General features: G+C 39.6%; 1 protein-coding gene and 1 long non-coding RNA gene across 2 annotated transcripts in view; one reads left to right on the top strand and one right to left on the bottom strand.

Moving 5' to 3' along the window:
* The window catches only part of LOC146868422 (P2Y purinoceptor 4-like), a 98714-nt gene extending 80078 nt beyond the window's left edge, over window positions 1–18636 (top strand). Inside the window, exons 2-3 of the mRNA XM_085615445.1 lie at window positions 13864–13931; window positions 15448–18636. Of these exons, the coding sequence (XP_085471571.1) occupies window positions 15488–16582 (1095 nt within the window). The 5' untranslated portion in view covers window positions 13864–13931; window positions 15448–15487 and the 3' untranslated portion in view covers window positions 16583–18636. The remainder of the gene's footprint in view (window positions 1–13863; window positions 13932–15447) is intronic.
* LOC146868423 (uncharacterized) overlaps window positions 2133–26488 on the bottom strand; it is a 243932-nt gene continuing 219576 nt past the window's right edge. Inside the window, exons 2-3 of the long non-coding RNA XR_014966212.1 lie at window positions 2577–2647; window positions 2133–2196 (exon numbers count right to left, since the gene is read on the bottom strand). This is a non-coding gene — a long non-coding RNA (uncharacterized LOC146868423). The remainder of the gene's footprint in view (window positions 2197–2576; window positions 2648–26488) is intronic.

A 26488-nucleotide genomic window follows, 5' to 3' on the forward strand; every position in this document is an offset into this window, starting at 1 on the left:
GATTGCTGTGAAAGAATGAGTCCTGGGCAGTTGTCACATAAAGTCCCAGATAGTGGGATCCTTCAGTGACTATTTCTGCTGCACAATCACGGGGTAGTTTTGTCAGGCGGCCCGGCAAATTTTATATTTGGGATTTCTGCCAGTAGATTGTATATCCCGAATAGTGGCCAAAGATAGTGAGGATTTGCATTATTCTATCTATGCTATTCTGGGGGTCTGTGACGTAAAGTAAGTCATCATCTGCATATAGGGATAGTATCCTGACATTTGACGTGACGTTGTGTGTGACTATAAGCTGGGCCAAATGGTCCTTCATCACCAGAATCTTCCACTTCCAGGAGACGTACGGGAGGCGGTGGTGACATCTTACTTGGAGATGTCTGATCTGGGTACAGAGTCACTGGATACCCTTGTGCAGTAATTAAAACTGTCTCTTTATGTGCCTTTGATGAATTTGTCGACAGTGGCGATGATAAGGAGATAATTGTTTTTTCAGGAACTGCCAGTGACTGTGATGTTGCTTTCTTCGTCATCGATGGCAAAGTGCCTGTTGACGCAATCGCAGTTGATGGCTTCATCTATAAAGGTGTCGTCATAAGCTTACTCAACAATGATGAAGATGTCATTGTTGTTCTCATCACTGGTGTCATCAACACTGTAGCCGTCACCGCTGTGACGGTGGATTATATCGTTGACGATTTCCTCATCAATGTGTCACCCATAAACGATCGCCCGTTGACGGCAGATCTGTCGACAATCAAATTTCTCCAGGTGATGATTCCTTAAAAGGAGTTACATGCACCAAAGTAGATTTGGAAGGCATTTTATCAGAGGGAGGTGATCCCGATACTTACTTACTCACTGACTTTACCATCTCAGATTCTTTGCTATGAGACTTTATTTTCTTTAATGCCCCTTTATATGAGGTTAAGCCCTCATTTTTATGCTTACTCACTGGTGAAGATTGACTCCGCCCCCCTTCAGAAGTAGGATCCCCATGTGTCTTTTTCTTTTCAAGCCATAGTAGTAGCCTGACTTCACTGGCTTTTGGAGTTTTAGCAGAAAAGGTTCTGCAATGCTTGCATTTTTTGGCTCATGATGAGGGTGTAAGCAATGAAAACATTCCTTATGGTGTACTCAGAAGATAATCTTGGTTTCCCACAGGATTTACACGGTCTGAAAAGCCTCTTTTTAGATCCCTCTGCCATGATTAGAGTCAGGAAACAACACGTCAGGTATTATCTCTAACATAAACAAGCATTGAAAACCGAGCAAAGTGGTTCTTAAGTAAAGCACAAATCAAAGTCCAAATATTGGTTAATAAAGTAGTCCTTTGTTAATTCAAATGTTCATATCTTGTCTTTATTCCAAAGTGCAGTCTTCACTGAATGCCATCAGGCCAAGCCAACACGTCTTTCGTCCCGACAGTAATAAGTCATGGACTTCATCAGGGCTAGAGGCAAAGAGATAACTACATTTGCAATTTAATTCCAAAAGATACATGGATTCACAATAATAGTGTAAACATTAAATGATCACAATCGTCTAAGAAAATGGTGAGAAGACCTCTAAATTAGTTATTAATTGGTTGAATGAGACTAAAAAGTCGTAGAAAAGGAAAAGAGAATAATTAGTAAATGTCACCGAAATATAAGTGAAGAGTACCTGGTATTCTAAAGAGAAGAAAGAGGGACTACACCGAGGAAGCGATAGTGAAACCCCACAACACATGTGTGAAACTACTAAAAAATAGGTCACTATAGTCCATGATATATACAAGATAAGAACGTGTACACTACGAGTTACAAGCCGAAATAAAGTGTAAAGTGGGGGAAGCTTGCATAGCTTAAATAAACCCTATCTGACAAAATTCGCTAAGGATCATGCAATCTAAGCCTAACCTTCTAGTGATAAGTGCACTTACCAAAGGTACATCAAATCTCAAAATTATGAAAGCGCAAATCTAAGGGTATTTGTACGCAACATCTGTAATCACAAAAAGAAAACGCACAAGCTTTAGTAAGTAGGTATTGTGAGATAACAGTAAAAATAACCAACGTGTAACACAAGAAATAAAAAAATATAAATTAAGACAACATACCTAATATAATGGTAAATTCCTATTGACATGAACGTATCTGAAAGGCTCTCTGTAAGTCACTTAGGAATAGTCTGGAAAAGTATAAGCCATGCTTCCTGTAACATAAGGTAAAGGCTAAACTCAGTAGGGTACACGACAAAAAATAATATAGCGACCGGGTCTGTCTATGTCTGCATGTCTAAATTCATGGTAGCCCGCAGTTAATCGAAATTGACAAGTATAACCTCAGTTAAATGCGAAAGAACAATTGGAAAACAAACCTATCTGTACTATGGACTTAGCGAAAGCTAACGCTGTAAATAAACAGAAGTCACTACATTGACTGGACAAATACCTATTCCCGTGTAACAGACCACTCATACCAAAAGTCGAGAAAAAGTATTAAATTAACAATCTGTCAACACGGGGTCGTATAGATAAGCTAAAACGCTCCATATGGAGAATCATGGTAGTTGAATAAAAGTACGAAGCTTACCTATAGTAAACCTGGTCTGTTCCTCAAGCAAAGCATTCCGTGATAGCTTTAGCGTCTATGACGTGCACCATCTTGGGATGAGAATTTAAAGCAAAATTAGAGAGCGGACTCCGTGGTCAACAAATTTCACCACCAGTAAGCGCCATTATGAAAGGGTAAAAATATCTAAACTAATCCAAAACAATCATAACCTTTATAAAAAAAACGGATGATCGAAGGGCTACTGGAGTAAAAATTGAACAAAAGATACTTGTCCTTATTAGTAAATAATATATGCCCCGTGCTACATGAGCCAGTAAATTAATACAGGATCGGGTAGGCTCATAAGGTATGGACACGGTGCGGGAAGTAATACAATAACCAAATCTCTTATTAACAGTATGCCAAAACTTAGCGCCTAATGTATGCAGAAAGAGTATTATAATATACATCTGATGTGGTATTGAAAGTGCTAGTTTAAATTAGAAGAGGAAGCGCGAAGAGGAAATCATGAGCTAAAATTAAGGAAATAAGCAGAGAGAGATGAGAGAAGAAAAATCAATGTGTCATTAGTAAGAGCCAAAAGGACAGGCGATTCTATTAAAGAGAAGTACACAGAAGTATGGAAAGTAACTAATTCACATAGTCAAGTCGATCTGTGTTACACTAAACAACAGACATCTTATATACAAGTTCATTAAGAAAAAGCAATATAGAGGGAAAAATACAGTCATCATGTCATTGCCATACAGAGGAGTTACTCAGGAAAGGAACAAAAGGAAGGCTCAAAAAGGGTCGTACATAAGTACACAGTTAGCCTTGTATATTATGTGTTAACTTGTACCGATCCACGTATAGGGCGGAAAGGAACAATCACAGGATAGGGGTGCTTAAGCACCCAGAAAATATTGCAGCTCATTCTCAATATTTATACCCTTATCAACCGCACGCAATCTCAAAATCCAACGTGCTTCTGCCTGTCGCAGTTTCAATTCACGATTACCACCTCTGATGTCACAAGGTACTGCTTCTAAGGCATGAAATTTGAAAGACTGGTGTTTGCTCTGTTCAGGGCATTCCAAGGCATGATGTACTATAGGGTATCTGTCATCCATATTTTTCAAGGCTCTGAAATGTTCTGAGATACGGGCTTTGAGGTTTCTAATTGTACTACCCACATATATCATGGAACATTTACATACAATGATATAAATCACAAACTTAGTGTTACAATTGATATACTGGGTAATGTAAAATTTCTTAGAACCATTATACATGAATTCTCTAGTTCCTGATAGAGCATATTTGCACATATTGCAGTCGCCACATTTATGAAAGCCCAAGTTGCTTCTGTGAAGCCAAGACATTGTGCCCTGATTTTTCTTAGGGTAACTAGGGCTTACCATATTGCGAATTGTTAAGCCCTTACGATAGGTAAGGCTTGGGTGGTTGGTCAAGTATTTATTAAGATCAGAGTCTGATGTAAGTAAGTTCCAGTGATGTTTAAAAATATTGAACACTTTATGGGACCAGGGGTGATAGTTTGTAATCATCCTCACTGGTTGTTCGTGTTTGGTATTTATAGTTGAATTTGTAACAAGTGTTTGATTTCTAGTGAGTGTGTAGACTCGCTTTTTTGCTTGAGCGATAATTACCTTGTCATAGCCCCTATCGATAAATCTCTGTTCAATATCCGTAACACGCATTTGAAACTCAGAATCTTTGCTACAGTTGCGACGCGCTCTATAAAATTCCCCATAAGGGATGGAATTCACTTGCGTCTTGGGGTGAGCACTCGCTGCGTGTAACACTGCATTACAAGCAGTCTCCTTTCTGTGCATGCGACTATGAATGCACTTGTTTTCAATAAATAGTTCCACATCCAAGGAGACTATTTTTTCTTGACTATGAGACATTGTGAATTTCATATTGAATGGATTGTTATTCAGATATTTAAAGAAACCATATAATTCATCCATACCACCAGTCCAAATCAAGAAACAGTCATCTATGTATCGGCCAAGAAACATGATGTAATCTTGCCAATTAGCTCGAGAAGGGCCCCAGATGTGCGTCGCCTCGAACCACCCCATGAAGAGGCAGGCAAAGGACGGCGCAAATCTGGAACCCATCGCAGTACCGCACGTTTGTTGGTACCATTCTCCCCCATATAAGAACACATTATGTTCTAAAATCATTCTAGACATAGTTATTAACATATCAGAATGTTCTAGGAGTTCAACTGGTCTTTTGTACAGAAAATGGCTTAATGCTGACAAACCTTGTTCATGTGAGATATTGGTGAGAGTTGTTTGTAGGGTCAAATCACTCAAGTGTCTGAGAAACAAAGGCCAAACGTTAACTGAAGCACTGTAGACTGAACATAACTCAGGGAGACTCCCTCCAACACGACCTTTGGTTAGAAATCTGCATAGGAAGAGTGCTGCAGGGGCTCTGCTCTGATTGGTTGAATTTTGGTTCTTATAAAACAATGTGAATTAGTTATCAATGCCACTTAAGTTCTCTATGGAGCTCAATATTTCTCTATGGCACTGCTTGTTATTATTATCGTGGGACTCTCACCATGATGAAGGGAAAGATTCAAGCATATGAATCTATGAAAGATTCACTGCTGGAGAAGCCGATACCAACTCCAGTGCTGGAAAAGTTTCATCAATATAAAATGTATCCATATGTCTCAATAAATAACATCAGCAAGGAAATACTGATAGATGTAAATGTCCCAACCACACCGAAAACTATCATTCAAAGAGCAGTTTTAAATATGTTTTGGATTTTCAATTATTTTGTTTCTTTAAAACATTAGTATATCACATTCTCAAAAAAATACAAACTTTTTTTTAAATCAAATATTCCTTTTTTATGTTGGGTAAAACAAAACTCCAAGAACATCATGTCTTTTTCACACACACTGTTTGAGTGATAGAGTGGGGCTTGAAAAGAGAGACATCTTCATGTGACTATGCTGAATTGAAAGTGGAGACAGTTGGTTACAAGTCTCACAGACTGTCACAGTATGTGTTTGTGTGTAAGCATGTGGTCATATCATTAGTTTGGGTGGAAAGCACTCTCAGGGTCTGTAAATGCGCAGGGCTCCCTTCCTCAATGTGCATAGACTCAGTGAATAACACACTGTGCTGGACTGCACTTTAGGGTGTTACTTCCAGGGTACTGGTGAGCTACCGTGGCTCCAGAGCTACCCAATAGAGTGGTTGAAAGCACTGATCAGAGTGAAGGAAGTACATGGTGTGTTTAAGAATGGAGGCATATTTGTAGCACAATTGGAGACAATATCATCAGAGTTTGATATGGAAAGCCTAATAAAAAGAGGAGATTGAAGTGACCTGTTAAGAAGACAAAACAGAAGAATATCGACAATGTGACAGGAAGAAGAGGTGTACATATATGAATGCAACGTTTATCACCAATACACAGAATAACTGGTATGGCTAGAGTGGGTTTGGACCTGTGCAAAGACATAAGTCCCACAGAACAAAGAGCTTTTTTTTTACTGTTAATGGCACTACCAGGCCAAGGAAGTATGGTTGGTGCAAGTATTTGCACTGACTCTCCTGCTGGTGGCCCTGTAACATATTGTGACATTGAAAGGCATGCAGCTTGATTTTTAAAGCAGGCCATCCACTAGCTTAAGAGGGAGTGCATGGGTACTTTGTGGCACTGAATGACCGACAGCGAAAATACTGTTGTTCGTTATGGCACTGACTAACCGACAGGGAGGAATTCTAAGGTTTATTTAGCCATTCACTTGCCGACATGGGCAACTCCTGAGTCATGTCATGCATTCTCTAACCAAGTGAAAGTGCCAGAGGAGGACTATGGTGTAAATTGACCTGCAGTAACAATCTAGTGCTACTCATAATATTAACTGGTTGATGAAAAGGATTTCTTTAGACAGAGAGATAAAGATTGACCATCGAAGATCATTTCGATTATGTAAGTGCATTGATTACCTTTACCTTGCACCTGAGATACATCATGGAAATTAATACCTAAAGTAGATTCACTGTTGAATCATGGCCTTGACTGCCGAAGGGAGATGACTTTTGTACATAATGTCATTAGAAACCCTTTGTAGCATACCTGAACATCAAAAGCCAGTGGGGTATCACATGGGACATGGAAAGACATGGTCTTAACTTTATGTTTGATGGAACTGCTTAAACATAACTCACATTTCTCTGAGGAATTGCCCACTGCTCACACCACTGCTACTAGGGGCAGAGAAAAGATTTTTTCAGAACCATGTTATAACCTAGGGCCAGATATACCACCCTCAGTGTTTGTGACTTGCAATTTGCATTCTTTGCGACTCACAAATTACGAGTCAAGAACACTGATGTATAACATTGTCTTAGACAATGATTGAGATTCCCAAATGGGTCGCAAAGAACCTGCCTCATTAATATTTATGAGACAGGTCACATTTTGCGACCTTTTTGGAATGGCCGGCACTCACAGGAATGCTGAACCACTGGGGTCAGCAGACCACCATGTCTGTGACTGGTTTTTCAATAAAGCAGGTTTTTTTTTTTTAATATAGCAAGTTTTCCCTAAAGGAAAACGGGGTGCATTTAAAAGTAAAAATGAAAATTTTAGTTTCATTTTTTAAAAGCAGTTGGTGGTCTTCCCGTTTGCGACTGGCTTACCACCAATTTGAAATTGGTGGTAAATACAATTGTTTTGCGACAGTATTTGCGGTCGCAACTCAATCTCGCGTCCCCCTGTGACTCACTATTAGGAAGGGATGCCCTTCCCAGTAGCGACTCGCAAAACCTATTTTGTTAGTCAGTAACAGGTTACACACTCGCAAAATAGGTTTTGGTACATGCTACAACCCTTTTTAGTGGTCGCAAACGAGCTGATTTCCCGTTTTCGGCCGCTAAAAATGGTCATATATCTAGCCCCTAATTATTTATTACGTTTTTAGGGTTACCACCCACCTAAATGAAAGACACAATTTTGGACAATAGTACCACTCTAGGATTGCAGTATTTCTGGATAGTGTGTTAGTACTACTTTAATACGGAGTACAGCATGTAAATATCTAATTGTATCATTAATGTTGCTTTTTTATTAGAATGAGCACTGCAATCTCTAAATCCTTGGTTAGTCCTGCTCTGACTCATGAAGAGAACATTAGTGATGCAGCTTCCCCTCTGTACTTCCTTGGAGCACCATGTGATCTAACAGATAATGCAGGAGGTCTGCAACACAAGTGATGGTCTGCCACTGTGTTGTGAGTTTCACAGGCAGAAAGAGCTCCACCAACTGGCTTCGATCCATGAAGGACTATCGATGGTTCGTGGATCCGCTTACATACCACATTCAAGAAGGTCACAAGTCTCATGGGATTTTGTAATGATCTAAACTGAAAATTACCTAAGCTATAATGATGTAAATTGTTTATAAGAGCTGCTTGAGTTTATACAGTACAAATGGTATGTAAAGCATAAACACAAGTCACCAGTTAAGCAAGTGAGCTAAAGGCGACATATAATTAAAGGAGCAAAAGCAACCTCTTTGGCGGAGTGACCTGCTACTATGAGGGTGCTACAGTCAGTGGGACCTCCATAACTTGTCAAGATCATTGGTCACAGCTTGGAAAAAAGCAGCAATCCTTATAAAAAAACATGGAGTTGGAGCTTTGAGTGCATTGTACAATCAGGAGGCATAGTACCTTCTGCTCTCTAACAGCATTGGGGAAGTGGCACACTGCTTCTGAAAATGATTAGGAGACAGCATGCCCCTATCTACTCGTGGTAGTGGAATTTTGATGAGTGACAGACAGGTTCTGCCTGGCTTTCTCCTCAGCATATTGACACAACAATAACAGCATACCATTCTCATAGCAAAAGGAAAATGTTTCCAACACCCACAGCGAATTTACCATAAAATCTCTTAGGTCTTCTGATGCATTCAGGGCTATGCTGCATGTTGTAGGATGTGCAGTGAAGTCACAGGCTTTGATCACTTCACTGCTTCACCTGATGCTGGTTTTATTATTCTGCAAATCCCAAACCAAGATGGAAATGCTGTGCCTGGGTTCATAGTGTAAACTAATCCAAGGTGGTTGGTGATTTACTATGGATGCAATGGAATTGTTCCTGTTTTAGGGACCTATGAAGGAGGTCAGGATTACTAGTCAGTGCATCTACAACCTTGTATTCAATTCAATTCAAAACTTTATTCGGTCTTAGAAGCAATAGGCCATAAAACTACATAAATAAATAATGCACATAACTGTAAACACACATGAGAAATACAAATAGTCATAAAATGAGAATATTTAAAAAAGCTAAAAGGACTTTTGAGGTACGAAACAAACACGCCAGATAATACATCAGATAATACATCAGATATCCATGCTTAAATGAGCAACATGACCATAAAATTACATAGAAATATTGACCATAGCTGTTTGGCGAGATATGTCAGGAAATACATGAAACATCCAGAGTTAGAAGGGGAACCTAAGATGCGAATGGAATCGGCAACCTTGTATTGCACTACACGTCCTCCCAGATGGATTTTGGCTGCTCTTGTTTCAGTACACATATAGGGCCAGATGTATCAAGAATTGTTTTTGCGATTCTATAATATCAAATTTTACTGATTCGCTATTACAGAATCGCAAAATGCAATGTATGTAGGTTTCACTGAAAAATTTGCGATTCCTACATATTCCTTATTTGCGACTTGCAACTTGCGAGTCGCAAATAAGGAATGGATTCCCATTCATTCCTATGGACCTAGAGGCCCATAGGAATGAATGGGAATTGCATGCCAATACCAATAGGTACTCGCAAATTGCGCATGCAATTTCAAGGGTGCCAAATGGACACCCTGTTGCAAGCCTGAAATATGTATGTGTGCACATGTGGCGCACATACATGCCCTAAGGGTATGTATATACGCCACATGGCACGATGAAAAATGCAAAAAAGTGAATTTTTCATGGAATTCGCATATTACCACCAACTTGAAGTTGGTGGTAATTTGCAATTCCTTAAAGCCAGGTCGCAAATATTTTTTGCTTCCTACATTTCATTTAAGAAATTGCAAATTGCGATTCCTTAAATGCATTCGCAAAATAGGGAATCACAAATTTTGCGATTCCTTATTTTACGAAGGCTTTTTGGGATGATACATCCCAAAAGGCTTTTTCCCATTCGCAAACGGACCGATTCTGAGAATCAGCCCGTTTGCGAACAGGAAAAACCCTTGATACATCTGGCCCATTGTGACCAGTCTTTACTGTTGGGTCTGATAAATTAAGACAGAGAAAAATATCTCCCTAATAATTGTTCCTGACGGAGATCACATCAAAGGATGTTCCTGATAAAGGAGGCGGATCTGGTAAGAAGCTGCATTTCCGACTGCCTGTCTCTTGATAGGGCAGATAAAATCCCTTGGCTCACGTATTTAAGGAACACTTTTCAGACCCAAGGTCTCTTAAATCTTCATAGCGACCCACTTAAGATTGTGCCCAAACATAAGCAAGTAGTCAAGCATCGGTACCTAGACATCTGTTTCGAACAAGCGTTTGGAGATGACCCAGAAACAGGAGTCCATAGTAAGATATGTGCAGGTTTCAACAACCAGGAATATGGTACCCTATTTAGCTTGGTACCCTTATGCCTCGGATCGTTTTTATCTTACTCTTTTTAGACTAGGCACATTCCCTTTATGTTGGCTTTTCCTGTGCAAGGTGATTGGCAGCTAAATTTACCTCTTTGCCACTGTAATAACGCCGCCAAGCAAAGCACAAGTCACCTTATTCTTTTTTGCACTTTGTACTCAGCACCCCGGTCCTTTTTCTTGGTCCCTATTTTGCGTGACACCAATCTGAGACAGTACAAGGAGGTGCTCGCCTTTTTGCAGTGCCTTGTTTCATTTGAGATCCGCATTGCTACTTTAAACTTCGTAAAATCAGAAAACGTTATGAATTTTTATGTTTATGCTGCTGGCATGCTGTATATATTGTGTAATAGGATTTTCTGTGTTTTTTTGTGATCATTTTAATTGGAGGTAATTTCAGCTTGCATTACCTTTTATATGTGTTTCCTTTATGGCTTCGAATAAAGATTGATTCGATTCGATGTTCCTGATAAAATAGGTACTTGGCGTACAAGGTGCACCTATTGTACCTCATTTTCATGTTTAAGATGACAATCATTATAATTGTATTTCGATGATCCTCATTATCATTATGGGGAGAGAAAACCAGCCAGTGTATCCTTATACGTTCATTGTCATTTTTGGGTAAATTCTAAAGCCGGGAGGGACATTTTGGAATAATAAATGTTTCGAAGCAATGGACTCCTAGTGGAGACCAAAGGAAACTTTTACATCGAATCTATAAGTTATTTTTAGAACCCTCACAACTGCTGATGTTGTTTCTTAGCAATTGAACGTACCCAGTTTATTTCAGCAAAGCTGCAATTGTTGCAAGATTAGGAAAATGTTACCATTGATCAGGGCAGTTTAAATTGTGCTAACGTGGGCATACAATTTAAATCCAGAACACCTGCCCGGGAGATTAAATCTGAAAGTTTATAATCCCTCCTCCCCATTGCAACCTACATATTTCAGCACACTTTAATACCCTATGTAGGCTTTGGTGCCTTCATTGGGGCCTTACTGGCATATACAAGATCACCCTATTGATGCCAGATAATTTGCAGGTACTCACGTTTAGGATTTATTTAATAGAACCAAATCCCTGTATGTGGATGGCATACAGTGGAGCAAAGAAAGCAGGCCAATTCATTTAATTTACTATTTGAAAATGCCTGAACACACTCACATTTTTGCGCAGTTCAGGGTTAAAGCAAGTGATCAATTAAGACTCAACTGCATTTTACAATCACATGTTCTTTGTGAATTTTAATATAGTCATGAAATGATATTGCTTAGTTGTAGAGCTAAAAGACAGCCTCTGTATAAGAAATCAGGTTTTTGCTTTTGACCTCCAGGATGTTGGATCTCTGCAGTACCTCCTAAAATGAAGCTCCTAGTGAGGTCTCACCCACCAGTAGCATTACGGTTAAAAGTGTATGAGTTGTAAACTTTAATGCCCACCTTTTAAAATATGGGTAGCTGGGGTAAGAGGCTATGCGCAGGCCCTACAGCTGAGCTCCTGATAAGGAGGACTAAAAAGCAGAGCTAGAGGCAGATGACGGCGAAAGAATCCTTGACAGTTCTGTGGGTCAGGAGGCACCTGAACATTGCTCCTAGTTGTGGAAGTATGCCACCAGGAGCCAAATGCAACAACCCTAAATAAAATTGGTTTAACAAGGTCCAACATTTCTCAAAAAGAGTGGGTCACTTATGCACGTCATTTATTTTGCTGCAGCATGTGCCTGTAGGCAGGAAACAACCTCAGTTTCAACAAGATTCTAAGCTGGACCGACAATTTCCCTCCTGGGAGTCAGCTTGTCTTTGGATACACCAACAGCACAATCAGCACTAATCCAAATCTCATTCCCGTTTTGGAGCCTTCTGAGAGCCTCTGTGACTTATGCACACGTCATGTGATGAGTGCCCCGAACCAGCCCCCTCCCCCGGACAGCCCGAGCACCAATGGTGCCCTCCTCCCACTCACCATGCAAAGAGCAGCCTCTGGGAAATCGCTCACGGAAGATCGCTCCAAGAGTGGCACGCTAAGTTGCTGAGGGAGCTAATATAACAAATGGTCCTGTGACCACTGCTTGGTCTCTGCAGCAGAGGAGGCTGGTTCTCTCAGGGAAGCTAGGGCATCCGTTGGATGAACAAACAAACGATAAGAAAAAAGTAACCTGTTGACAAAGAGATCACCTCGAGAAGAAAGAGTGTCCAATACACCTCTGTGTCACCAAAATCTGAATATTTCTCTGCATGTTTACAGGAGGGGTCACGGCACCCACAAAGCATTTGAGATTGGTTCTGGGAGATCCCTAGAGCAGCGGGAACCTGAACTCGTGTTCAAGTCCCTGCTGGGCCCTGAGGTTTTGTGAATGCTCTGGGAGTAGAGGACCCTAACTGTGCACCATGGGAATTCCGTTCCTCTATACATGTAATCTTTCACCTAAGTCGTCATCAAGTGAGTTAGTGTGATATTATATCAAAGATGTGGGGGCACATGCAAACATTGTAACAAGCCAACGGTTGGTGTCTATCTATGTTTACCTCAAGAACACACAGCATAGGACTGAATATATTTGACATTTTTTGGCCACCAAAAGAAACGTTGAAGAAGAGTCAGGGTTTTAGTAGCTGTGTAATGTCCAGCTATATAGTTATCATAACATATTTGTGACTATAAACCCTATGTTGGTAAAACAAGTTTATTGTACGCGTGCATGAGGCAATAATGAATAGCTTTTCCTGTGTTGGGTTTATCAAACCATTTTTGAAGAGTCGATTATATTAGATTTTTGGAGCCTTTTTTTGTTTGTAAAACAAAACAGGGTAATGACCTGTTCAGGTTAAAGAGTCACTGGTACAATATCCTGATAATGGGATAAGGCATCTGCTTTCCTGTTCAATCTGCCTTGTCTGTACATGATGAAAATCAAATGCAGAGAAGAAAAGGGGGCATCTTATTTGATGTGGGGTACCAGTCTATGCAGACTGCAGATACTGCAAATTCCTATGGTTCGCTAGAACTTTTACTTGATGTGTGGACTCCACCAGGCAATATTGTCAGTCTTGAAAAGAAACTCTTACCGCAAGTAGCTCCTTATCAGCGATAGTATTGCTTCTGTCTGGAGTGTAAAGAGAACAAGTTTAACAGGCTGTGGATACAAACAGCCAGTCTCAGGATGTTCCTGTGACAGAGTGGCCTATAAGCAATTATTTGAGACATTGGTCTCCACTGTAAAAGCATGCTGTGGATCAAGATGGCATAAGATTGATGCCTCCTTAAAAATGTGTTTTAGTAGCCAAAGGTGCTTTGTGCATTTTCTGGCCAGTCAAAACCAGCTCATGTACAAGTGAGCTTTGCAAAGAGTCGTACAATTGCAGAAAAATAAACCACAAATTGGAGATACAAACACCAGAAAACATTGGATAACCCGAACTGAAGAGAGGATAGGCCAGTCTGTTATCTCTTTGACCTTCAGTTGATCCATTTGAACTTCCAGTGTAACAATATAACCCCGATATTCTACAGTGGTAGTATGAAGAATGCACTTTTCCAAGTAGGGGTACAGACTGTGTTGGTGTCAGCATTGCAGCACCAGAATAACATGTTTGACATGAGCTTTCACATTTTCCCTTTTTTCAGAGAGCCTTCAGGCAACCTCTGCCAGTACCGTGTCTTGAGTGTACCTTGCAGAGAAGCGACTACCACAGGTAAGACAGAGGAGCGCAACACTGCCTGAGAGTCAAGTGTTGAAAGGGTACTTTGCCACCATTTGGAGTGGCATGGAGACACCAGGAGCTGAAAGGCACCAGCCGACACAGTTGGGCCCAGTAGCTTCGATTTGTATTGTATTTTTGTTTACTGAGTGAAAGAATATCATGGCACAGGGACATAATATTGAAGGGAAGTTCATATAGGCAAGTATAGATTTAATATTCTTAACTCCACTTCTAGGTACCTTGACGATATATATATATATAAAAAGTAAAAACTATCCATGCATACTTACCTTTTGTCCCTTGATATTTTGTCTAAGATATTAGTGTCACACGATATTCTGTATTCAGTATTCAGGAATCACAGCTTTCGATTGGCCTGGGATCTCCCAAACCAAATTTGCGCACCCCATTGATATTATTGTTAGGTTATTACGCCCTGTGGGAAAATAGCAACATTTTATTGCATGCATCTTGATTTTTACCCCTGGAGGTCTTTACCTCTGTACACTGTACACTGTTGGCAGAGTCACATGGGGGCATATTATCAAGCCAGGCAATAAAATTATCGCCGCTTTAGCGGCAGAAAACTGCCGCTAAAGCGGCGATAATGGGCTTGATAATATGCTCTATGGAATTCCAATTGAAGCTCAGGTTAGACGTCCTTCACATCTAACATGGGCTTCAACTGGAATTCCATAGAGCATATTATCAAGCCCATTATCGCCGTTTTAGCGGCAGTTTTCTGCCGCTAAAGCGGCGATAATTTTATCGGCTGGCTTGATAATATGCCCCAGAGTTTCTCTAATGAGTACCAAATAATTGAAAATACACAACCAATCAGATCCATACCCATCCTGCCAACTTGTACTCCAAGTTTCACCTAAGAAATGAGGAATTGCTGAAAGAATCAGTTACTACTCTCAATTCATGCTTTCATTCCCTATTTCCCTGTTGTTTCCAAATCTACAGATTTCCCCAGCTTTTAGCAGAAAACATGTCCGGTGAGGGGTGTGCGGGTGGAAAGGGGGTGGGATATGTGTGCAGTTTCTCCATATTTTGTAACTTTTGATTTGTCCAGCACTGTTTCTGATCTGCCTCTGAAATACGTTACAATTGTAATGGAGCTTACAATATGTCTGAATGGACCTATGCCCACTGCTTTTGAGCATCAATGGGTTGGTACGTTCTTTTTTCGCCATTTATATTCAGAGGATATAATATCCTCATGTGGGCTGTCAATGGTGTACCATTTGAGCATCTATTAACGACCTCATAGTGTATTCTGTCTTTACTTAGGCACACACATGGCACTGTCTCTCAAGGTCGAGAACAGATGCAGGATTCATAACTAAAAAACACAGCAGTTTTTAGTATTATTAGATGAGACTTTGTAATCCAGAATGACTTCTAGAAAAATATGACATTTTGTTAATCATTATATTAAAATTCTTCCAGCTAATGTCTTGAAAATAGGTCTAAAAAATGTTACTTTTTTTCCTTTTAATAGGTGTCGCCCAGAATCTGGAGCTCATTCGATTTACGACAGGATGCTCAACGGGTCAAACGATAACACCGGCTGCCAGCCTCAGAAGATACACATTTTCATCCCATGTATATTGGGTGTATCTTTTGCACTTGGTTTTGTACTGAATGCCATCAGTCTGTGGATATTTTGGTTTCGTATAAAGCGGTGGAACTCAACAACCCTCCTCCAGTTCAACCTGGCCATCTCCGATGCTATCGTAACACCAGCCGCAGCGCTCATCCTGATTTATTCTGTGACCGACGACTGGACCTTTGGGACATTCCTCTGCCAGCTCACAGTTTTCTTGCTGAGCACTAATATGTATGGAAGTATATATTTCCTCACCCTCATCAGCCTACATAGATATTTCTCAGTGGTTTACAATGCGAAAAGGATACTTTTGACACAGATTTCGTTCATAAAAAAGATTTGCCTGATCGTATGGGGCTGTCTCGTCCTCCAAGGAATTCCATTCTTCTTCCTACTGAAGACCTCTGAAATACAAGGAACCACCAAGTGTTTAAACATCCATCAAACTGAGATGGCCCTGCTCTACTTCGTGTGGAACACAGTGATCCTCTTTTCTGGGTTGCTTGCTCCTTTTGGGATCACCATCATTTGTTACACGTTGCTAAGCCGATTTATCTTGAAAGTGAACCCAGTGAATACAACGAGTAAAGTAATGAAATCCAAATCTATCCACACTATAAGTGTGTCTTTAGCTATATTTATCATTTGCTATGTTCCGGTGCATATTACAAGAACCATCGCGGTCACGGTGAAGTTGTTTTTTCCAATGTATTGCAAATTATTAGAGACAGTTGAAATTATATATTACATCACCTGGATGTTAACAGGGACCAATTGCAGTCTTGATCCCATTTTGTACTGCTTTGCTTCAGAAAAGTTTTATTACCTTTTTAGAGATTCTTTCAAATTCTTCTCTTGTCATGGAAAGATCTGCTCCAGTGGCACTGAGGCTCCCACACAGTCAGAAGATACAGGTTCAGGATTGACCTCAAGAGAAGGCCACCTCAGCCCCATTACAACAGGGATGGTTGCTTTACAACTTACCTCACCGCCATCTGCTGCAACAAACTTTCCTTCCATGAACTAAGCAACACTGTAAGCAGTGAAATTTCCTTTTGCTCGGGAACAACCCTCTTCTTTGTGGGTGGTTTATGAAAAATAAAAACATGTTTATGTAACTTATAATACACAAACTGTTACTGCTATTGGGATATCTTGATGCTGACAGTAGTATCTAGACAGTAAATAAACTCCAAGGGATACTGAGAAACAGTCTTCAGCTATTGAAGGAAATAGCCAGGTATTCAGAGCTTTCCTGAATCTAAGACCTTTTGACTCTTTCCTTAGCTGCACATTTCCCTTTTTCACCCACCGTGCTCTCGCCTTGTCAAAGGAATCACTTCTAACAAACAGGCTCTGCCAACACAGCAGAGCATTTCCAATTGGTTGGTGCTTGATTCTACAGCTGGGCTGGAGGAGATGGGATGTCCACCACCTAGACCCGCTCCACCGTTGTTGACCCCCCAAGTCTCAAATGGCCTCTTTTGTTCCCTTTAAACCATGATTAGCAGTAATACAACAAGAAGCTAGATCAGACCCTTTGAGTTTAAGAGTGCAGACCCTTTGAGTTTAAGAGGGCAGACCCTTTGAGTTTATAGAGTGCCCATGTAAATACATCGGTCAAACGCCTCTGTTCACCTGGTCCTCATAACCATGCTGGCAGCAGGCCACGGCCAACAAGTTCAATATAAATTTGCTCCAGGAGTGGACAGTACAGAAACAGCAACAGCAATCACCAGAAAAGAACAGTACATAATAAACTCAAGTCCATTTGAAAACCTATTAATTGTTCTTCTCTTTAGTTAACCACTTTTTTATGTGAGCAGATCGTGGCATCATGTCCTGAAAGCTGTTGAATAAGCCCCTAATATACCTCTAGGTGAGAGACAAGGCTTTTGATCATGCTATAGGTGATTGCTAAGTTTGAGGTATAACATTGAACAAACTTCAGACATTTCTTCTACAAGAAGGTTTCTGCACTATAACCAGGCACCTTGGTAACAGATAATATCACTGTTTGGGGTCTCAATTGTTTGGATTAAAAATGTAATAAAACAGGATTGTCCTCTGTCTCCAATTGTATATATCACAGCTGAGAGGAAGACATGTGCAGTTATCCAAGTTGGCATTAGTGAGCACAACATTCATGTTGATGCCACTTTTACTGTTCATAACAAAACCATCTAATATTATACATTTATGTGGCTGACTTTTGATTGAAAGGATTCAATGCTGTAAATCATGGTATAATGTAGCACACACAAGATGGCTTTAAAGAAATTAAGCACATGTGAAGGTAGATCAGTGCTTGGATTTACAAGGGTGGGTGTAAATTGTGTATTTCATATGGTGTAAAATTAATGTGACAATAACACTCTACTGTCAAGATATTTATATATTTTCCATACTATGTGGCGGAAAAAATTCCAGATTAAGGGGCATATTTACAAGCCCCTATCGCCACCATAATGTCACTTTTTTAGATGTGATGGTGGCGATACAGGCTTCTCCTTATTTACAAGGCAGCGTTAAGCCACTTAACATGGCTTAATGCTGCCTTGTAAATAAGGCCCCCTTTCACACTATACTTTACGTGAAAGGGGTGGGTAATGGGTGTTGTGGTGGTCGTTCCGCAGCAACACCCATTGATTTTGACTCTGCCCCATATTTACAGAGGTGGCGGCAGCAACATTAGGGCCAGAGAAAACCCCGTCTTAACAGGGTGCAATGAGAAGAAATGTATTATTTCTCCTAGTTTTAGCAGTTTTTATGTGTGCTGCAAAACGCCATGCATGATTGTTTATGGGCAGGGCAGGAACAAAAGCATGAACGGAGAATCAACAGGGCAAGAAATAGTGGAGATTGTAAACCTTGAAGTGGACAGCAGTAATGACATAGACATGACTAATGCCCTGAGTATTGTAAACCTATCATCTAGACTACTGAGTGAACAGGAGACCTCTGTGTTATGTAAGGGTCTCAATTTTTGTGTAACTGATAAACCGTTATTCGAGAATGTACACTTAAACCTATTTAAATTTATGCGCAAACTCAAATTAAAGAAATATTTTGATGAACATCCATCTGTGCAACGTTTTATACCTGATACTGTTTGCGATTCATAATTTACAATCTCTGATCTAAATGTTTTTCATTTAATTACTACTTTACATGATGAAGATGATTCTGGTGGGCTAATAGACTTTGCACAAGATCTCAACATATATGAGGATGTAACCGTAGATAGTGGCCTACGTCAAAAGTCAAAATCCATCCCCCCTAGCATCACTAATTCCATCATTGATGAATTTTCACACAGAGTAACCCAAGAATTATACAAGCTGGAGGACAACCATGTATTGGACAGTAGATATGTACATCCCTCCAATCTGACCAAACAAGATAAAGAATTTTTGCAATCTATTAGGGATGATGTTAATCTGGTGGTCCGGGAAGCAGATAAAGGGGGCAACATTGTTTTAATGGATCGTGATGACTATCTGGCCGAAATAGACAGACAACTCAGTCAGAGTGCCTGCTATGAAAAACTTAAATCCAATCCCACTGCAATGATTGAAAGGAATATCAATGCCCAGCTAACGGACTGGCCTGAGTCCTGCCTTATTACTGATTTAGAGTATAGGTAACTCCTGGCATAAAACTCCAGGTATCCTTTTAGCTATGTTCTTCCAAAGATACACAAGGGGGGCCCCTTCCCACCGGGGAAGCCAATTTTATCTGGCAATGGGGGCCCCACAGAAAGAATTGCAGAATATGTTGATACCTTTCTCCAGCCCTTTGTATTAAATCTAGCCTCTTATCTGAGGGACAGCAGGGACTTAATCTGCAAACTTGAGGATTTCAAATGGGAAGAGGACATCTTCACGTTTGTTACCATGGACGTGGAAAGTCTCTATACCTGCATTCAGAGAGATTGTGGATTGAGAGCATTAAGATTTTAACTATACAAATGGAATGCAAAGGACTTGCAGCACACGCACATGCTGTTACATATGTCAGAGCTGATCCTGACACAGAATGTCTTCATGCGCAATGGTGAGTGAATTCTACATTACGATGGGCTCCTGGTTTGCTTCATCTTATGCGAACCTCTTTATTGAGCTGTATGAGATGGAGCATGCCTGGGCCTCAGGTGCAGGGAAGTGGATTGACAACATCCTATTTTTCAGAAGATGCATTGATGATGTCTTCTTAATTTGGAAGGGCAGTAATGAAGAGCTTGAACAATATCACACATATCTTAACAATAACAAGTTCAATGTCAAGCTCACCATTAATAGTTCCAATCAGGAGATTGAGTTTTCAGATCTTAGATTGTATGCAGAAGGAGACACCATACATAGTGAACTTTTTAGAAAGTCCACGGGCTGTAAAAGCGTCCTTCACGCTACAAGTTGCCATCCGAAAACTACCCTCTCTGACATTCCTTTTGGCGAGATGGTTAGAGCACATCGTAACTGTAGTGAGTAACATAATTTCAGGAAAAATGTTGAAAAAATTAAGAGAAATTTCGGTCAAAGAGGTTATGATCAGGACTGCCTGCGAAAGGCTGAGAAAAAAATCAACCGAATGGACAGAATACGAACTCTTACCAGAAGAAATCAAAATAAAGAAACCACACGTTACACTGATGTGGCATTCATAACAGAGTATAACATCTACAGTGGCCACATCTTTAACATTCTCAGAAAGAATTGGCATTTTCTTACATCGAATGCCCTGCCCTCAGATATTGTTCCAAGAAAACCCAAGGTTGTGTACAGGAAGGGCAGAGCTATAAAAAAATATGCTATGTCCGAGCTACGTAAAAATAATCTAGGCCCGCTGTTAAAACTTAGTTACCATGTGGCTTTTTTATCTGTGGCAACTGCTGTATATGCAATCTAGGTGTGAATAAAACATCTAGTTTTCGCTATAACAACTCTAAGGAATTTAAAATCAAATCCTACATAAATTTCAATACTACATATACAGTCTATCTCATAAAATGTGCATGCAACAAAGCATACGTTGGTAGCAGTGTGCGCAGTTTGAAAACACGCATACAAGAACATGTACGTGCTATAACGAATAAAGATGAGAGGTATCCAGTAGCCTCACATATACACACAATGCATCCTGAGGACACGAGGGTGACTGTTCATGCCACGTTACTGGGAATGAGAGGGTCGGAGATAAGACCAACTATCTCAGACAAGTTGAAGCCCGATGGATATGTCGCTTGAGAACTGTAATGTTTGGTCTGAATATCAATAGCGAATTTCATCATTTTCTATAAAGAACAATAATGGATTTTCATATGTGGTATACCATCTGGTCTATGTTGAGGAAATGCATTAATATCTATGGTGCTCCACCCTCTGTAATAAAAGTTTATTGTGGACTTCAAAAGCACTGTGTCAATTTATCTATATTGGTAATGTGTTATTATCATGTGACTTTTACGTGGGGCATTGAAGTGTGAGAATTAAAAGTAAATAACATGTTACCTTAGTTCATGTAATTTTCTGTCTAGGTTATATGAAATATCGACTTGTATAATTTGCTACCTTAGTTCATGCAATACTCTGTCTAGGGAATATGGAAAATCAATGTGTATAAGCAACTTAGAGAGGGCACATGTATTGCCACTTCACCTCTCTCAAACTGTGTTTATTGATTCATTGTGTCACTACTGTCAGCGAGTAATATGGCAATGGTACCTATTGTGCTCTTAAGCTTTGATTCTGGTTGAGCTACATGTATCACCTGATCATTGCCTGACAATGTGGTGTTATTTTTAATTGCGGTGTCGATAGAAGACATTACAAAATGGCTGATTCTTTTTTACCGTGTCGGACTGTGAGGTCTCACAGCCTCCCTTATCGATTTCAATTATATATCTGCATCTCTCTCAAACTTTGAATTTCCCATAGCAATGATTATTGTTTTATTGAACTATTGCTGTCAGTAAGTAACGTAGCGAATGTAGTTGCTAATTTCCATAGTTTTGACATCACTTGACCTGCATGTATTATTTGACTATCGCCTGGCATTGCGGTGTGACTTCTAATCCTGGTGTCGATATAAGACGCTACAAAATGGCCGATTTTTTTTTACAACCTCTGACTGTGAGGGCCGACAACTCTTCTTGTCGATGTCAGTTGTACATCGCTAGTGCACAGGTGAATGTTGTCAACTCTCAGTATATATACTGGTCTATCGAGGGGTTCGGTTCAGACCTCTTTTTTGAATCAAGACTTCAGTTTGCGCCGTTGAGTCACACTTCACCCGTAAATCCTCATAGATTAATAACGTGCATTTGTACATTTTTCATGCAGATTAAACATGTGCAAAACTGTTTGTTAAACTTTTTTTCGAAAAGCATTTTGGTTTGTAGCTTTGTGAATATGCTGGCTACATTACTGAAAGTACTTATAAATTTATGTAACCGTTGATATCAATGCGACAGGACGTACTTTCCAAAATGGCGACCGTTATCATGTGGTTGCATTGATTGATATTTATAATTTTGATATTTATAATTTTGACTGGCACATATTGGTATTACCATGTGTTTACCTAGATAACTTACACGTAATATTAGGATATATACAGGCTCCTTTATTTTGTTGCTGAACTTGAGTCAACTATATTTTGCTAATTCTGCAAACAAAAGTACACGTTTAATGGGCTCCTTTTGATTGAGAATTAGCGATAACACATAGTATAAAATGGCATCTGTTGTTGCCAGATAAGATACAGGGTGACACTCGCGCAGTCATTCAAAATGGCATAAATGGCGTCAGTTGTTGCCAGATAATATACGGGATAACACTTGCGCAGTTATTCATAATGACAACCGTTATTGTGTGGTTGCATTTATTGACACTCATATGCCTAAACTGCATTTATTTGTACCACTGGAGAGTAGCCCACATAGTTCAATGGTATTAGGAGAATATTTATGTCTCTCTACTGTGTCGGCACAGTCTCAATATGAAGTGATAATATGTTGCTGTCAGGCGATGTATGGGGCTCCACTTGTGTAATTCTCTAATATGTCGTTCTGGAATCTTGAAAACATTGGCTACAGCTGCCATATTCAGAACAAAGTAGTTTGTGCAAATGCGCATAAGATGGCACACGTCTTTTCTGCTAATGTTTGTATTCCGACAAGTGGAATTATTTCCTGTTTTCAATGCATGTGGTTTGAAAATACACTCAACCAATGTCCTATTACCATAACCGCCTTAAATCTTACACACTAGCCTTGGTTGCCACATTTAGAACAAAAAAGTGTACAAAATACGCATAAGATGACGCACGTTTTTTTTTTTTCACATTGCTTGGGCTTAGATGTGCAATCTCTTCTTTTTTTTAAAAAACATATTTTATTTGCATTTAGGTATCAGCAATACATTCTCATGTCTTATTATGTTCATATGTGTTCCTGGTTAACAGTTCAAGGTAACATTCCCAGTCTGATTAGCTGGCATCTATACTCCTTGTCTCGTGATAGGTTTCAGCAAACTACGCAGTTTCAGTTGCAAGGACATTCTTTCAATATGATGATCTAACATTTCCTCCAATAGATCAGCGTATTACACCAATCTCAATGGTCTGGTTATTACTCTTGTTGCTTTCATCAGAACAGTAGTTGTGAGATATCTGGAATTATATCTCCTTAGAGTTTCAGTTAAAAATTTGCTCTTTGCAACGATATATATCTGTTAGAAATACTAAGAGCCTAACACTTTTTATAGAAACATTTCGAGACTAACACTTTTTTATCTTTTTTACTGATTTCCTGTTATTTAATACCTCTATGTACCTCAGTAACCTTGATACATAGTAGTCGTGTGTTCTCTTCTCTAAATACTAAAGTATGCTGGATTAAGTTTGCTAATTGGTTTGTCATTTGGGGTTTAGTGTAGTTTTGTTTCGCGTTTAATTAATTTTGGCATATTAAATTAGTCCTTTTTCTCAAAAATATTTATTTCAGATTCTCTTCGTAAAAGTACTTCTTTTTGCCACAATAAACTTGGTGTGAAACGTTTATGTGGATTATTTGAACACATAACAGGTATGGTCTAATTACAACTTTAAGCATATAGTAAAAGAATGTTTGTAAGTTTGTTCTCTTTACTAAAATAAAGGGCAAAGGGCTGCGATTAATGATAATGTAATTGAGTATTCAATCATGATGATTACATGTGAAATAATACAACAAGGAAACCAATGACGTGTTTGTATACATATAATAACGAAGGATTTCTGATTTTGTGTATAGTGATGCCTCTCTTCTGTAATTACGTGTGTCACCACCTACATCACATTATAATGGTGCTCTGTACATCTTATAATAATTAGCAATGTTCTCCCTTTTCCATATTACTGTATTTCACTGGATATAAACTTGAGGTGTCTTCCCATAAATGCATTAGAGATGATTCGAAGTTTATCCTGGTTACATCAGCATTTTTCTGATGAATAGATAATAAGTCTGGTTCAATTTGTTTGTTAATACTTTGTAAATATTGTGTTTTTAAATGTATATATTAATGTTTGTTTTGCATGCATTTTTATAGCCTTGAAGAAGTCCAGTTGGGACGAAACGCGCCTCGTCGGCTATGAATTCTGTGCTGTGTTTTTTTTAACAAAAGAATCATGAACAAAAGAATAAAAGAATAAAGGAAGAATATGTTTCCCAGTAACCTGATGGCCAATTTGATTCATTTGGGAGACGCCATATTAATGATCAATTGTTGACTTCTGTGTACCATTGTAAACTTCAACGACTATGCATGATAATAGATGTGTGCTGAGCCAGCTTGTTTTTTATGATTGTTTATGTGCAGGAAAGTGTCCCCTCCCGCACATAAACAATCATTTTAAAAATGACGAGTTGCAACTTCTATGTGGGCTGCACAAAGCAGCACACATAGAAGTTACAAATCACCATTTAAGATTGTTTATGTGCAGGAAGGGACACCTTCCTGCACTTGGAATCATTCCCCACAACGGAGGCACTACTGCACTAGGCAGCTAAATTTTAGCGCCAGTGCAGAGGAAAAATGCATCGCTGCACCGTATTGTTGTAAATACGGTGCAGCCCTGCATTTCAGAAGTGGCAGAGCACGGTTTAAGCCAAGAAGGCTAACACCACTCTCGGTCACTTCCTTGTACATATGCCCCTAAATATTTAAAATTGATTGCTAATAAAGTGATTTGAGAGGGAAAAGAAACCCCAAATCTCCCTAAAGCGTAAGCTTTAGCAAATATAAAAACATACCACAAAGCAGAAATTTTAAACCATGTTAGATATGGTATATTGTCTAAAAGACAGAATTACTTCTTTCGATGGAGTCACTCTGTGAGGACCTTGCATGTTTATAGGTAACACAATGTAATATACTGATGCTAATTCTAAAGCTTCCTTACCATAAAGCACATGTGAAGACAAGTCTGGAATTTGACTCGGCAGCCAGTGCTCTCTAGTGGGGAAAAGTTGTATGGAATTGAGAGATAGAAACATTTTCCTAAATTGGTTAAGGCGTCTCAGGCATTTGAGGGTTAGGAGGTGAGCCTCATCATTCCAGGATTAACACACTGCAAATGCTCCAGGGAAATCCAGGCCTCGCGAGGGAAATTTCCAGTAAGGAGCCGAAGACAGCTCAGAGACACTGGAGGACTTGATGAGGCAGACGACCACGTGGTGTTGGAAGACATCAAAGCAAGAGACCTCCAAATAGGTAGTGCAGGTAGATGTTCAGGCAGCAGCTAAGAGTACATGAAGAACCAATTTAATTCATAATACCTAGGTTAGCATAGCGGTAACTTCAGGAAAGGAAGAAATAGGAAGGAAGAGAAAAGGCAACAAAGGTGTGGAAAAGTGAATCAGTGGGCGAACTAAAGTTTAAGGAGCCATACAACTAAACAGTTGTGAGGCAACTGGCTCCCTCCACTACTGCTTTTTATGTTTTGCCAGAAGCACCCGCCTTCCCTAATGGGACCTGTGGTTGAACTAACCTGGAAGTTTTGCCTGATCCCTCTGGGCCCCAGCCGCCACTATGCTGCCTTCCACACTCTCCCATTTAATATGCTTATCATGCTGCTGTCTTTTACTGCCTTTTGAACGACAGGAGATCAGTGTATTTTAATCCTGCCTTTCTGAAGAATTCCTCCCAATGATTCCTAGCACACACAGAGAGCACCAAGCTGTTCAATGGAGCAAAGCAAAATAGAGGTAAAGAATGAACTAGTGTTTCAATGCCAGCAGTTAATGAATTTCGAACTTTAAGAAAAATCATTATTTGGAGACTTAACCTGCCATTGAAGGCAAAACTAAAAAGTTTGAGAAAACATGAAATATGGATTTGAACATTTATGACTTACTGATAATTATCTATAAATATATTAAATTTTCACTTAAATACTGTTTCATAACATTCAGTCTGATTTATATATTGGCGGTAAGGATACTCAATCACAACGGAGTATCCTCACCACCGATATTAATGGTCTGAAGGCCAAATTTATATGCGGGTGGACTATAGTTTGGCAAAGGCAGACACTTCTAAATTCCTCCGACAGAGAAAGGGCTGTCTGCTGAAAAATAGCTATATGTTCGCCTGCCCAATTTAGATGGGCGGACATATAGCTGCTAATCCTGTACATCACCGCAAGGAAAGCACAGGCAGTAAGGTGCAGTAAAAAACTAAAATTGCCCCTCTCGCTATGTGAGATGACTCCCATGGTGAAGGGTGACTTAGTTTTTTTTATTTTTAAAAACAAAATCCCACTTTAGAGTTTTGTGTTTGAAAATAAAAAAATCTTTAAACGCTACCAATTGCTCTGTTATGTTTAATGGAGCCGAACGGCAAAGTTTAACATCATTCACAGGAACTGCCTTTGTCTGAACTGTGTTTCC

The sequence above is a fragment of the Triturus cristatus genome, chromosome 1_2, assembly GCF_964204655.1.
Source record: "Triturus cristatus chromosome 1_2, aTriCri1.1, whole genome shotgun sequence".
NCBI classification, from domain to species: Eukaryota; Metazoa; Chordata; class Amphibia; order Caudata; family Salamandridae; genus Triturus; species Triturus cristatus.